The following is a 13,252-nucleotide window of genomic DNA, read 5'->3' as shown; positions in this document are numbered from 1 at the left end:
GACTTAACATGTTCACAAATTGTGTCACATTTACTTGTCTTTTATCATTTAATGTTGATATGATTCATATTACAGAAGTGGCGTTTTCCTTGTTCCTTGTAAATTTGGCATTGTTATGTATATACTCTTCCGATAAACGTAACATTCTATCAAATATTGACACACAACACTTTCCTTGTTTCTCTTTCTGTTACAATTATTAAGTATATAATTTTCCAGTCACCGTTTACGTGTACGTTCATACATTTAATACAACATACGTTGTAACTCTAAAATGATGAAGGTACTCCGTGAAAGAAGACCCAAGAAGATCCGGGGTGGAATAGATCTTCAGCAACCCATGCTTGCTGTAAAAGGCGACTGTGCTTGTCGTTAGAGGCGACTAACGGGATCGGATGGTCAGATTCGCTGACTTGGTTGATACATGAGATCGATCCCAATTGCGTGGATCGATGTTCATGATAACAATCACTGGATTGTTTGGTTCAGACTCGATTATTTACAGACCGCCGCCAAATAGCTGGACTATTGCTGAGTGCGGCGATTTACAAGAAACTAACCAAACAAACAACGTGAAAGAAACATGCTCCATATGGTTATTTTCTCCATCAGTATAGAATTACAACGTTTAAATGTATGAACGTATTTAAATCAGGGAAACAGGGAAGCCTTGTCATAAAGACAAGTTAGATTCTATTTAGGTATTTTATGAAGGCGTTATATATTGCGCTTCTCACCTTGGACGTGGCTAAATGGCAGTCTATATACACAAACATTTACATTACTAAAAGTATATAATTTACTGATATGAAATTATAAACAATAGAGTTGTTCCCCTTTGACAATGATTCGTTCATGTTTCATATTGACGGACGACTTAGAATAATTACTGGCGTGTGAGACACATAACACAGACAGAAAGGATTCGTTTGTTGTTTGACGCTGCATTCCGTCAGTAACATGGTTTAGGCCAGATCATCCAGTGGTTTATATCATGAGCATCGATCTACGCAACAGGGTCACGATGACATGCATCAACCAAGTCAGGTGGCCCGATCCCCCGATCCCGTTAGTCGCCTCTAACGACATGCATGTTTGTTGAAGACCAATTCTAACACGGATCTGTCACGGAGGACAGATTGGGGTGTGTGTGTGTGGTGCACAGTGCAATTATATGTAAATGTGGATATACATTTTGTTTAGTGGTGAAATTGACACAATTTTTGTTTGGATTTTTCCCAATCTCTTTAATTATACATAGCCCCTTGACAATGACGGCCCCTTGAACTTCCATGTCCTTTGAAATATACCATGAATCACACTTGTGTGAGCAACTGTAGGCAGCCTGCCTGAAAGAAGCATATGGCGTGTCAAGGTATTATCTCTACTAGCTCTATCAGGTCTAATGCTAATATCATGTATACATCAATATCACAACTGACACACACACACACGCATAAGGACAGTGAGTGGTTGAACGGTATATATGTAAATGTTTGTTGTGGCGACGCGACGCCGATCTAAGGTGATGAGGATGTTACTGTCCCTGCTATTTGGATTTATCTCAAGCTCCGCCTCTGTCCTGTAGAGTGCTGGTACCAGAGGCTCTGTGTCTGTCCTGAAGGTTCCTGGTCTCACTACGTCCGTGTCTGTCCTGTAGGTTGTTGGTACCGGAAGCTCCGTGTCTGTCCTGTAGTGTGCTGGTGTCACCAGCTCCGTGTCTGTCCTGTAGGGTGCTGGTGTCACCAGGTCTATGTCTGTCCTGTAGGGTACTGGTGTCACCAGGTCCGTGTCTGTCCTGTAGGGTGCTGGTGTCACCAGGTCCGGGTCTGTCCTGTAGGGTGCTGGTGTCACCAGGTCCGTGTCTGCCCTGTAGGTTGCTGGTGTCACCAGGTCCGTGTCTGTCCTGTAGGTTGCTGGTGTCACCAGGTCTATGTCTGTCCTGTAGGGTACTGGTGTCACCAGGTCCGTGTCTGCCCTGTAGGGTGCTGGTGTCACCAGGTCCCTGTCTGTCCTGTAGGGTGCTGGTGTCACCAGGTCCGTGTCTGTCCTGTAGGGTGCTTGTGTCACTACGCCCGTGTCTGTCCTGTAGGGTGCTGGTGTCACCAGGTCCGTGTCTGTCCTGTAGGGTGCTGGTGTCACCAGGTCTGTGTCTGTCCTGTAGGGTGCTGGTGTCACCAGGTCCGTGTCTGTCCTGTAGGTTGCTGGTGTCACCAGGTCCCTGTCTATCCTGTGGGGTGCTGGTGTCACCAGGTCTGTGTCTGTCCTGTAGGGTGCTGGTGTCACCAGGTCTGTGTCTGTCCTGTAGGGTGCTGGTGTCACCAGGTCCGTGTCTGTCCTGTAGGGTGTTTGTGTCACTACGCCCGTGTCTGTCCTGTAGGGTGCTGGTGTCACCAGGTCCCTGTCTGTCCTGTAGGGTGCTGGTGTCACCAGGTCCGTGTCTGTCCTGTAGGGTGCTGGAGTCACCAGGTCTGTGTCTGTCCTGTAGGATGCTGGTGTCACCAGGTCCGTGTCTGTCCTGTAGGGTGCTTGTGTCACTACGCCCGTGTCTGTCCTGTAGGGTGCTAGTGTCACCAGGTCCCTGTCTGTCCTGTAGGGTGCTGGTGTCACCAGGTCCCTGTCTTTCCTGTAGGGTGCTGGTGTCACCAGGTCCCTGTCTGTCCTGTAGGGTGCTGGTGTCACCAGGTATGTGTCTGTCCTGTAGGATGCTGGTGTCACCAGGTCTGTGTCTGTCCTGTAGGGTGATGGTGTCACCAGGTCCGTGTCTGTCCTGTAGGGTGATGGTGTCACCAGGTCTGTGTCCGTCCTGTAGGATGCTGGTGTCACCAGGTATGTGTCTGTCCTGTAGGGTGATGGTGTCACCAGGTCCGTGTCTGTCCTGAAGGGTGATGGTTTCACCAGGTCCGTGTCTGTCCTGTAGGGTGAATGATGTCACCAGGTATGTGTGTGTCCTGTAGGATGCTGGTGTCACCAGGTCCGTATCTGTCCTGTAGGGTGATGGTGTCACCAGGTCCGTGTCTGTCCTGTAGGGTGATTGTGTCACGAGGTCTGTGTCTGTCCTGTAGGATGCTGGTGTCACCAGGTCCGTGTCTATCCTGTATGGTGCTGGTGTCACTACGTCCGTGTCTGTCCTGTAGGGTACTAGTGTCACCAGGTCCGTGTCTGTCCTGTAGGGTGCTGGTGTCACTACGTCCGTGTCTGTCCTGTAGGGTACTAGTGTCACTACGTCCGTGTCTGTCCTGTAGGGTGCTGGTGTCACTAGGTCCGTGTCTGTCCTGTAGGTTGCTGGTGTCACTACGTCCGTGTCTGTCATGTAGGGAGCTGGTGTCACGAGGTCAGTGTCTGTCCGTTTCACCTCACCACAGTCGCGACCTACGACAAGCATAGTCGCTTCTTTCGTCAAGGATGGGTTGCCGAAGACCAGTTATATCCCGGAAGTTCCCAGATGCATAACATAACTTAAAAACATGATGTGTGCCCTGAACAACTATTAACCAATTATTTTATAAAATTGGATTGAGACTAGTTTTCGGATTTGCGACAACCTGCATATCCTGGCTCACTTCACGCAACTCTGCACCTCAATCAAAATCCAGTGGTTCGCATACCACATTACATTCAGAGTGTCCACTCCAAATGTAAATCTAAACCTTTCGAGTAATAGCGACGTCTTGACAAGTGCTTTACCAAGCTGTGAAACACATGTTCAGAATAATATGTAACAAGATGAATATTGACATAATCTTTTTCCTTCCAAACTTTACATGAAGAGGTGTGAAACGTTCAACGATCACGAGTGAGACGCTTACAAAAACAATATGCGCTTGTTTTTCCATATGAAACCAAATAAATACATTTCAACATCGTGATTGGTCAATTATTTTGCAATTAGCTGCATTTTGAGATTTGATGAGTGAGATTTTTGTTAAAATGAGGAGTACATAACAGGTTTTGTCAGCAAACATTTAGTGAAACACACTTCCATGTGAAGCCCTTGCAACATGTTGTGTGAGTAGCTTCGGATTATGTGTTTGTATCAACGTATTACTATGAGGAAATACATCCGTGTTATGAGCTCTGATTGACTCAGCGGGTGTGATAAAGTCCCATCTCGAATCCTGTAGACAATAGCACAAGTCAATAGGGGAAGCTGGACATTAAACATGAAAATACATTTAATACTCGCTCTAAAATGAAACTGATGGGATATGTCGACGGCCTTTTGTATGTGATAAGTATTTGCTCAGCACTCAAACTCGGAGGAAAATGCAAATTAAGCACACAGGATTGAAGTTAATTTATAAAAGAAAGCATATCGCGTTCTAAATATTTGCATAACATTTCAACATAGCTTTTATTCTTTCACTTTCGCAACGGTACAGACAACATAATAGCATGATCGGGACAGGGAACCTCGCACAGAGTGACAGGAGGTTTACACAAATTCAGGTCCAAAGTATCTTTGGCGTCTTTCCAATTCAATTTAAAGTCACCCCCTGGACCCTGCTAAGGTTGAACCTTCCATTGTTTCAAGAACACCTTACATTCATTTGGCACAGCTCAGGCTCAAGTGTTGTAATGAAATGACTTATCGTAGGCAGTGCCCACAAGTAATCCGTTATGTTTCGTGTCAAAAATACTATTTAATTATCATCACAGAAGTATGCGTACAATGCAAACACGGATATAGGACAATGTCAGCCTCTTTAGCTTTCTCTTCTCTGGTCTCTCCGCGTTTGTAGCACTTGAAATAATTGTGCATCTACGGATGTACACCATTCATTGTCAGTGAACTGACTAGTGGAGTCGGATGTTTAACGCTCTCGTGTTGTCACACTGTCAAAGCTATTATTTCATTAATTGTATACAGTTATGTATGTCGTCTTTAATATAGGCATGGCGTGTTTCTAAATGTCGCAGTCGCCTCGCGGAATGTGCTGAAGCCATTTGTCAAGTGAAGAAGACTACAACCCACTGATCTGAAAATTGTGGTTTGCAATCAATCACGGTGGACGGTAGAAAAGTGTACGATCTTGCAACCTTTTACAACAATACCACAGCAGATACCGAGCTCTCAGTCAAAAGTAACCGTTTAATGCCACTTTTATAGGTAACTTACGCAATTAAGGAGTTGCGTGGCCCATAAGTGTGCTAGATCCTTATGATCGTGGATTCAATCATCATCACTGCCATCAACGTCATTACTAGTATTTACAGATTAAAATACAAAATGCAGCCAAGAGGGTTTGGACGATCGTGTCACAGTCAGGCTGGTTAGGCTCATCATCAGCTCAGGGTCCTTACCCCTTCTACTCGCAGTGAGTAGGACTCCTCCCAGGAAGCGCTGCCTAGTCTAACCAACCCAGAACTTTTCGAACATCATGAAGACTTCCCAAAACTGCATCACACAGATTGTCAGAAGGGCTGTATTCATGGTAAAAAAGCGGGAACTCCCCGAATGTCAGTCAACAGATTGAGACGTACTCAAACCTAAAGCACCGAGAACAATTGGGAGTCAGACAACATGGTACTTGGGATGCAAGCGTGACATTTCCAAAGCGAGGTCCGCATATTTGCCATGTTTTTCCTCAATCTTGTCAATCACATTAGTGTCGAAATGGATAGAAAACTCAATGATAAAAATGATTTCATTGGATTCATCAAAAAGGACAAAACCAGGTTTGCTGGACTTGGATACGTCTGAGGCTGTATACAGGCCTATTCAAAAGAAATTTGTATTAATAATTTTCCATGGCGCCCTCTACATATTCTGGGTCGTAGCATGGATTGACCTGTGTGTCAAAACCACAAGCATAACAATGATCGAGCCACTCCATCATGTCGCTTACGATGCTGTGTTTGTGCCACTGACAATGTGTTAGACAGTCTCATTATATTCATTGTGAAGACTACATTTCATATTTACATTTTGATGCAAAATCACACATCGATGGTTTCGAGTGGGAAGTGCCTAGTCCTGAGCAGCAAACAGAAAGCCTTTTGTTTCACTTTACAGGCCAGCCGACTTCATCCAAGCGAGGGGCGGTCGGGTAGACTAGTGGTTAAAGCGGTCGCTCGTCACGCCCAAGACCCGGGTTCCATTCCAAACATGGGAACCATGTGTGAAGCCCATTTCTGGTGTCCCCCGCCATGATATTGCTGGAATATTGCTAAAAGCGGCGTAAAACCTCACTCACTCACTCATCCAAGCGAAAACTCTGCAGGGTTGCTGATCTCCACACACTAAACCAAAACTCGATGCAGTGGTCGTTCAGAAAGCCTCTTTTTGAAAAACTGAGTTTGGGCCGATTTCATATGAAACTTAGCTTGGTTGACACACATTGCTGTACCATCCAGCAGTTCAGAACCATCAACAAAATCAACATTGACATTGATATTACGTCCCACATCCTTGGCTCATTTAAGAAAACTGTGCAACGCTATAGTTTTCACCTCGAGTCGTGACGTTATTATTATCATAATAATAATAATAAGAAGAAGAAGAAGAAGAAGAAAAATAATAATAATAATAATAATAATAATAATAATTATTATTAACAGATTGAAATAAAAAATGCAGCAAAGAGGGTTTTGGTGATCCTGGCACATTCAGGCTGGTTAGGCTCATTATCAGCTCAGGGCCCTTGCCCCCTCTACACGCAGCCCAGACAGCGAATGGGACTTCTCCCAGGAAGTGCTGCCTAGTAAAACCCACGCAGTACTTTTCGGAGAATGTGAAGACTTCCCAACACTACAGCCTTCTGCATTACCCAGGTTGTCAGAAGGGCTTTATTCCATGTAGCAAACCCGGGTACTCTCCCTATGTCAGTCAACAGATTTGGAGGTACTAAACCTAAGGCACTGAGAACAATGGGGAGTCGGACAACTTAGTACTTGGGATGTAAGCATGACATTATGAAAGAGAGGTCTGCATCTTTGCCATGTTTTTCCTCAATCTTGTCAATCACATTACTGCCTAAAGGGACAGAAAATTGAATGATATAAATGATTTCATTTGATTTATCAAAAAGGACAAGATCATGTTTGCTGGCTTGGATATGTCTGAGGCTGTATACGGGCCTTTTCCAAAGGACTTTGTATCTATAATTTTCTATGACGCCCTCTACATGTTCCGGGTGTGTCAAAACCACAAGCATGGCGAAGACGGTAATAAAATGATCGAGCCACCCCATCATGTCGTGTAAGATACTGTGTCTGTGCCAAAGCTGGACATCCATTCACAATGTGTTCGACAGTCTCATTATATTATTATTTACAGATTAAAATTAAAAAATGCAGCAAAGATGTTCGGGTGATCCTGGCTTTATTATTATTATTATTATTATTATTATTATTATTATTATCATAAGTATCATCATTATTATGATTATTATGATTATTATGATTATTATGATTATTATGATTATTGTCACTGGAATGGTGTACGGTTCAACACACTACTTGGTATGTTGCTCCCAATACACTTTGGTTTACATGCTCACTTGAAACTTGACAGTTCTAGGAAGTTAGCAAGTGTACTTTCACCAGAGATCACACTCAACACACCATATAAAATATCCCGTCGGACGGAGCCTTTCACTCTTGTCTTCATGGCAAATTGTGGCTTAATGTGTTTCTGAAACCTGGATATCTTACAAACAGGATGGTGAACTGGTTGGCATGTGTGGTAGTGTGTAATGTTCTGATCGGTGGTATTCATCAAACAAGAGGTAAATTATTTTCTCCTTTATTGCTTTATGTTACTGTATTATTATAAAACATTGAACTAATGCTTACTTCGTGTGCATCGATGACATGTTTCAAAATAATTATATATATATTTTTTTTATTAAGTTGCACGTTGGATCAAGTGGTATGAAAAGTCTTTGGTAATCTATCATAGTTGGGTCTATTTTCATAAACCATCAGAGAAATCGAGTGAGTGTGGTTTTACACCGCTTTTAGCAATATTCCAGCAATATCACGGCGGGGGACACCAGAAATGGGCTTCACACATTGTACCCATGTCGGGAATCGAACCCGGGTCTTCTGCGTGACGAGCGACCGCTTTAACCACAAGGCTACCTGACAGCCGCCCATAAGTAAAAGGTGAGGTGAGGTGAGGTGAGGTGAGGTGAGGTGAGGTTTTATACTAACTTTGAAGATCAGTGTCCATAGGAACCGACAATGTTGATCTTCTGGGGCTGGATGGGGTCTGGGGTTTGTGTGGATGGGTAAAGAAATATAACGAAATATATATTGACAGCACCCACGCAATGCTTCAAACTATGTAGGCGAGAATTCTCCACCCTGTTGAGAAACCACAAACAGGGGAGTTGAGTCAGACGCCATGTTTTTCTTCATCCAATAATATTTTGACCTACATTCAGGTGTAATATTACACAGTGTATCCGCTTCATGATGCCGTCACAAGTCAGCAAAACATATCCAATGGTATATCAAAATTAATATGTTGGCACTGACTTTTATTTCAGGTTGTGGTGGGACCTATAGGCGACAGTCAGGAACGATTACATCCCCAAACTACCCTTACACATATGCCAACCATCTGTCCTGCACATATGTAATTACCCCCAGTAAGCTGATCGGACTTAAATTTGAAACGTTCAACACAGAGAGCAGTTATGACTATGTGAAGGTAAGTACAGCTTATGATATGTTCATGACGATTTAAAACTTGCAATGGCCCACGCAACTGATATGTTCGTATGACTCTTTAAATGTGTTTATCATTCCTGCTTTTACAATCTTTGGTCATAACTTAATGCATTTCAGTTTTCAAGGTATGTACGCGAGGACAATATACTTTAACGGACAGTTTAGAGTAGTAACTATGACATGACAATTCTAAGTAAGGAATTAGCAAAGGGGAACACATTTCTCTCGTGACTCTAATATTTGATAATCTAATGTACACTGTAGCAGGTTTGTTTGTTTATTTGTTTAACGCCAAACTCAGCAATATTCAAGCTTTTTTACTGTAGTTTGTAAATAATCGAGTCCGGACCAGACAATCCAGTGATTGATATCATGAACATCGATCCACGCAAAGGGGATGCGATGACATGCATCAACCAAATCAGCGAGCCTGACCACCGAGTCTCTTTGGTCGCTTCGAACGACAAGCATTGTCGCCTTTTATGACAAGCATGGTTTCCTGAAGACATATTCTAACCCGGATCTTCACAGGTGTATGCGACATGTGAAGTGACGGTCATTCGATAGACACATAGTTGGTATAGTTGTAGTTAACATAATCATATTTACCCTGCAAAGACTGTAATCAGGTCAGCAGCACAAATATCTGTCAATATGCGTAGATTTCTTCCTGAACGTGTACTGCCAAAATCATTCATGATTGTGACGTATAATTTGGATGCTTTGAACATACTATTTTATCAGCTTCGATGGCACACGGCATGAAATAGTTTATGTGATTGAATACATGCAAAACTCAAGTTTTGAAACTAAAACAGTTTTATTACCCTATAGAAAGAACCCTGGGGTTGATCGTCCACGAAACCGAACATTCACTTCACCATAGGATGTGTCTATGTGTATACTCCTACCGCATTAAATGCCTGTTCAGTTTTAAGAACAAAATATGCATTTCAATATCTCAAACATGGACAATATAATTATTATTCAGAGAACATCTCCACAATTTTAGCCGTACCTTGATGTTGGTAGTGAATGCCAGCAAAGTCAATAATGACTCCATTCAAATTACTCCCTTGCAGGTGTACGATGTCTCCAACAACCTGCTGGTATCTCTGTCTGGTTCACACAATGGCTACACAGTCCCGTCGTCCACCTACTACCGTGTGGAATTTACAACAGATTATTCGATAGGATCTTCCGGCTTCAGAGCTGTATGGATATGTATGTACTTTCACACACAGACTATAAAATATGTTACGTCTATGTCACTATGTCACTTCGTGTTACCTCTATGACACTATGTCACTTCGTGTTACATGTATGTCACTATGTCACTTCGTGTTACGTCTATTTCCCTATGTCTCTTTGTGTTACATCTATGTCACTTCGTCACTTCGTGTTACGTCTATATCACAATGTCACTTCGTGTTACGTCTATGTCACTATGTAACTTCATGTTACTTCTTTGTCACTACGTAACTTCGTGTTACGTCTATGTCACTACGTCACTTCGTGTTATGTCTATGTCACTATGTCACTTTGTGTTACGTCTATGTCACTACGTCACTTCGTGTTACGTTTATGCCACTAAGTCAATTCGTGCTACGTCTATATCACTATATCACTACGTGTTACATCTATGTCACTATATCACTTCGTGTTACGTCTATGTCACTATGTCACTTCGTGTTACGTCTATATCATTATATCACTTCATGTAGGTCTATATCACTATATCACTTCGTGTTACGGCTATATAACTATGTCACTTCGTGTTACATCTATGTCACTATGTTACTTCGTGTTACGTTTATGGCACTATGTCACTTCGTGTTACGTCTATGTTACTATGTCACTTCGTGTAACGTCTAAGACACTATATCACTTCGTGGTACGTCTATGACACCACTCTGTCACTTCGTGTTACGTCTATATCACTATGTCACTTCGTGTTACGTCTATATCACTGTGTCACTTCGTGTTACGTCTATATCATTATGTCACTTTGTGTAACGTCTATGTCACTATCTCACTTAATGTTACGTCTATATCACTATGTCACTTCGTGTTACGTCTATATCACTATCTCACTTCGTTTTACGTCTATATCACTATGTCACTTCGTGTTACGTCTATGTCACTATGTCACTTCGTGATACGTCTATGTCACTACGTCACTTCGTGTTACGTCTATATCACTATGACACTTCGTGTTCCGTCTATATCACTATGTCACTTCGTGTTACGTCTACAGCACTATACCACTTCGTGTTACGTCTATATCACTACGTCACTTCGTGTTACATCTATGTCACTATGTTACTTTGTGTTACGTTTATGGCACTATGTCACTTCGTGTTACGTCTATATCAATATGTCACTTCGTGTTAAGTCTAAAACACTATGTCACTTCGTGTGGAATTTACAACAGAGGTGTCGGTAGGATCTTCCGGCTTCAGGGCTGTATGGAGATGTATGTACTTTCACACACAGACTATAACATCTTTAGAGTATTACACATTTGACGTGAAGCATTCTTATAGAAAATGCTAATGTGTGGAACCTGGTAATTGGTTACAACTCCACAACCATCTGTCACGTTACGTCAATGTCACTTCGTGTTACGTTTATGTCACTACGTCACATCGTGTTACGCCTATGTCACTATATCACTTCGTGTTACGTCTATGTCACTACGTCACTTCGTGTTACGTCTATATCATTATATCACTTCATGTTGGTCTATATCACTATGTCACTTCGTGTTACGTCTATATCACTATATCACTTCGTGTTACGGCTATATAACTATGTCACTTCGTGTAAAATCTATGTCACTATGTTACTTCGTGTTACGTTTATGGCACTATGTCACTTCGTGTTACGTCTTTGTTACTATGTCACTTCGTATAACGTCTAAGACACTATATCACTTCGTGGTACGTCTATGCCACCACTCTGTCACTTCGTATTACGTCTATATCACTACGTCACTTCGTGTTACGTCTATATCATTAAGTCACTTCGTGTTACGTCTATATCATTATGTCACTTTGTGTAACGTCTATGTCACTATCTCACTTAATCTTACGTTTATATCACTATGTCACTTCGTGTTACGTCTATATCACTATGTCACTTAGTGTTATGTCTATATCACTATGTCACTTCGTGTTACGTCTATGTCACTATGTCACTTCGTGATACGTCTATGTCATACGTGACTTCGAGTTACGTCTATATCACTATGACACTTCGTGTTATGTCTATATCACTATGTCACTTCGTGTTACGTCTATGGCACTATATCACTTCGTGTTACGTCTATATCACTACGTCACTTCGTGTTACATCTATGTCACTATGTTACTTTGTGTTACGTTTATGGCACTATGTCACTTCGTGTTACGTCTATATCACTATGTCACTTCGTGTTACGTCTATATCACTACGTCACTTCGTGTTACATCTATGTCACTATGTTACTTTGTGTTACGTTTATGGCACTATGTCACTTCGTGTTCAGTCTAAAACACTATGTCACTTCGTGTGGAATTTACAACAGAGGTGTCGGTAGGATCTTCCGGCTTCAGGGCTGTATGGAGATGTATGTACTTTCACACACAGACTATAACATGTTTAGAGTAATACACATTTGACGTGAAGCATTCTTATAGAAAATGCTAATGTGTGGAACCTGGTAATTGGTAACAACTCCACAACCATCTGTCACGTTACGTCAATGTCACTTCGTGTTACGTTTATGTCACTACGTCACATCGTGTTACGCCTATGACACTATGTCACTTCGTGTTATGTCTATGTCACTACGTCACTTCGTGTTACGTCTATGTCACTATGTCACTTTGTGTTACGTCTATGGCACTATGTCACTTCGTGTTACGTCTATATCACTATGTCACTTCGTATTACGTCTATATCACTATCTCACTTCGTGTTACGTCTATATCACTATGTAACTTCGTGTTACGTCTATGTCACAATGTCACTTCGTGTTATGTCTATGTCACTATATCACTTCGTGTTACGTCTATGACACTATGTCACTTCGTGTAACGTCTATATCACTACGTCACTTCGTGTTACGTCTATATCACTATGTCAGTTCGTGTTACGTCTATATCACTATGTCACTTCGTGTTACGTCTATATCACTATGTCACTTTGTGTTACGTCTATATCACTATGTCACTTCGTGTTACGTCTATGTCACAATGTCACTTTGTGTTACGTCTGTGTCACTATGTCACTTCGTGTTACGTCTAAGACACTATATCACTTCATGTTCCGTCTTTATCACTATGTCACTTCTTGTTACGCCTATGACACTATGTCACTTCGTGTTAAGTCTATATCACTATGTCACTTCGTGTTACGTCTATATCACTATGTCACTTCGTGTTACGTCTATATCACTATGTCACTTCGTGTTACGCCAATGTGACTATGTCACTTCGTGTTGCGTCTAAAACACTATGTCACTTCGTGTGGAATTTACAAGAGATGTGTCGGTAGGATCTTCCGGCTTCAGGGCTGTATGGAGATGTAT

The 13,252-nt window shown here is 42.1% G+C and overlaps 1 protein-coding gene across 2 annotated transcripts in view; it reads left to right on the top strand.

The window, feature by feature from the left end:
* The first annotated feature begins 7,582 nt into the window (after nt 1-7,582).
* The window catches only part of LOC124150171 (hemicentin-1-like), a 262,470-nt gene continuing 256,800 nt past the window's right edge, over nt 7,583-13,252 (top strand). For both annotated transcript variants that reach the window (XM_048386989.1, XM_048386988.1), the window contains exons 1-3: nt 7,583-7,730; nt 8,496-8,659; nt 9,762-9,903. In XM_048386989.1, coding sequence (XP_048242946.1) covers nt 7,664-7,730; nt 8,496-8,659; nt 9,762-9,903 — 373 coding nt within the window. In that variant the 5' untranslated portion in view covers nt 7,583-7,663. The remainder of the gene's footprint in view (nt 7,731-8,495; nt 8,660-9,761; nt 9,904-13,252) is intronic.

This window comes from Haliotis rufescens, unplaced genomic scaffold, assembly GCF_023055435.1.
Source record: "Haliotis rufescens isolate VD_foot unplaced genomic scaffold, xgHalRufe1.0.p SCAF_63, whole genome shotgun sequence".
NCBI lineage: Eukaryota > Metazoa > Mollusca > Gastropoda > Lepetellida > Haliotidae > Haliotis > Haliotis rufescens.
The sequence above is the reverse complement of the archived record's forward strand: the minus strand, read 5'-3'. Positions and strand labels throughout refer to the sequence as shown.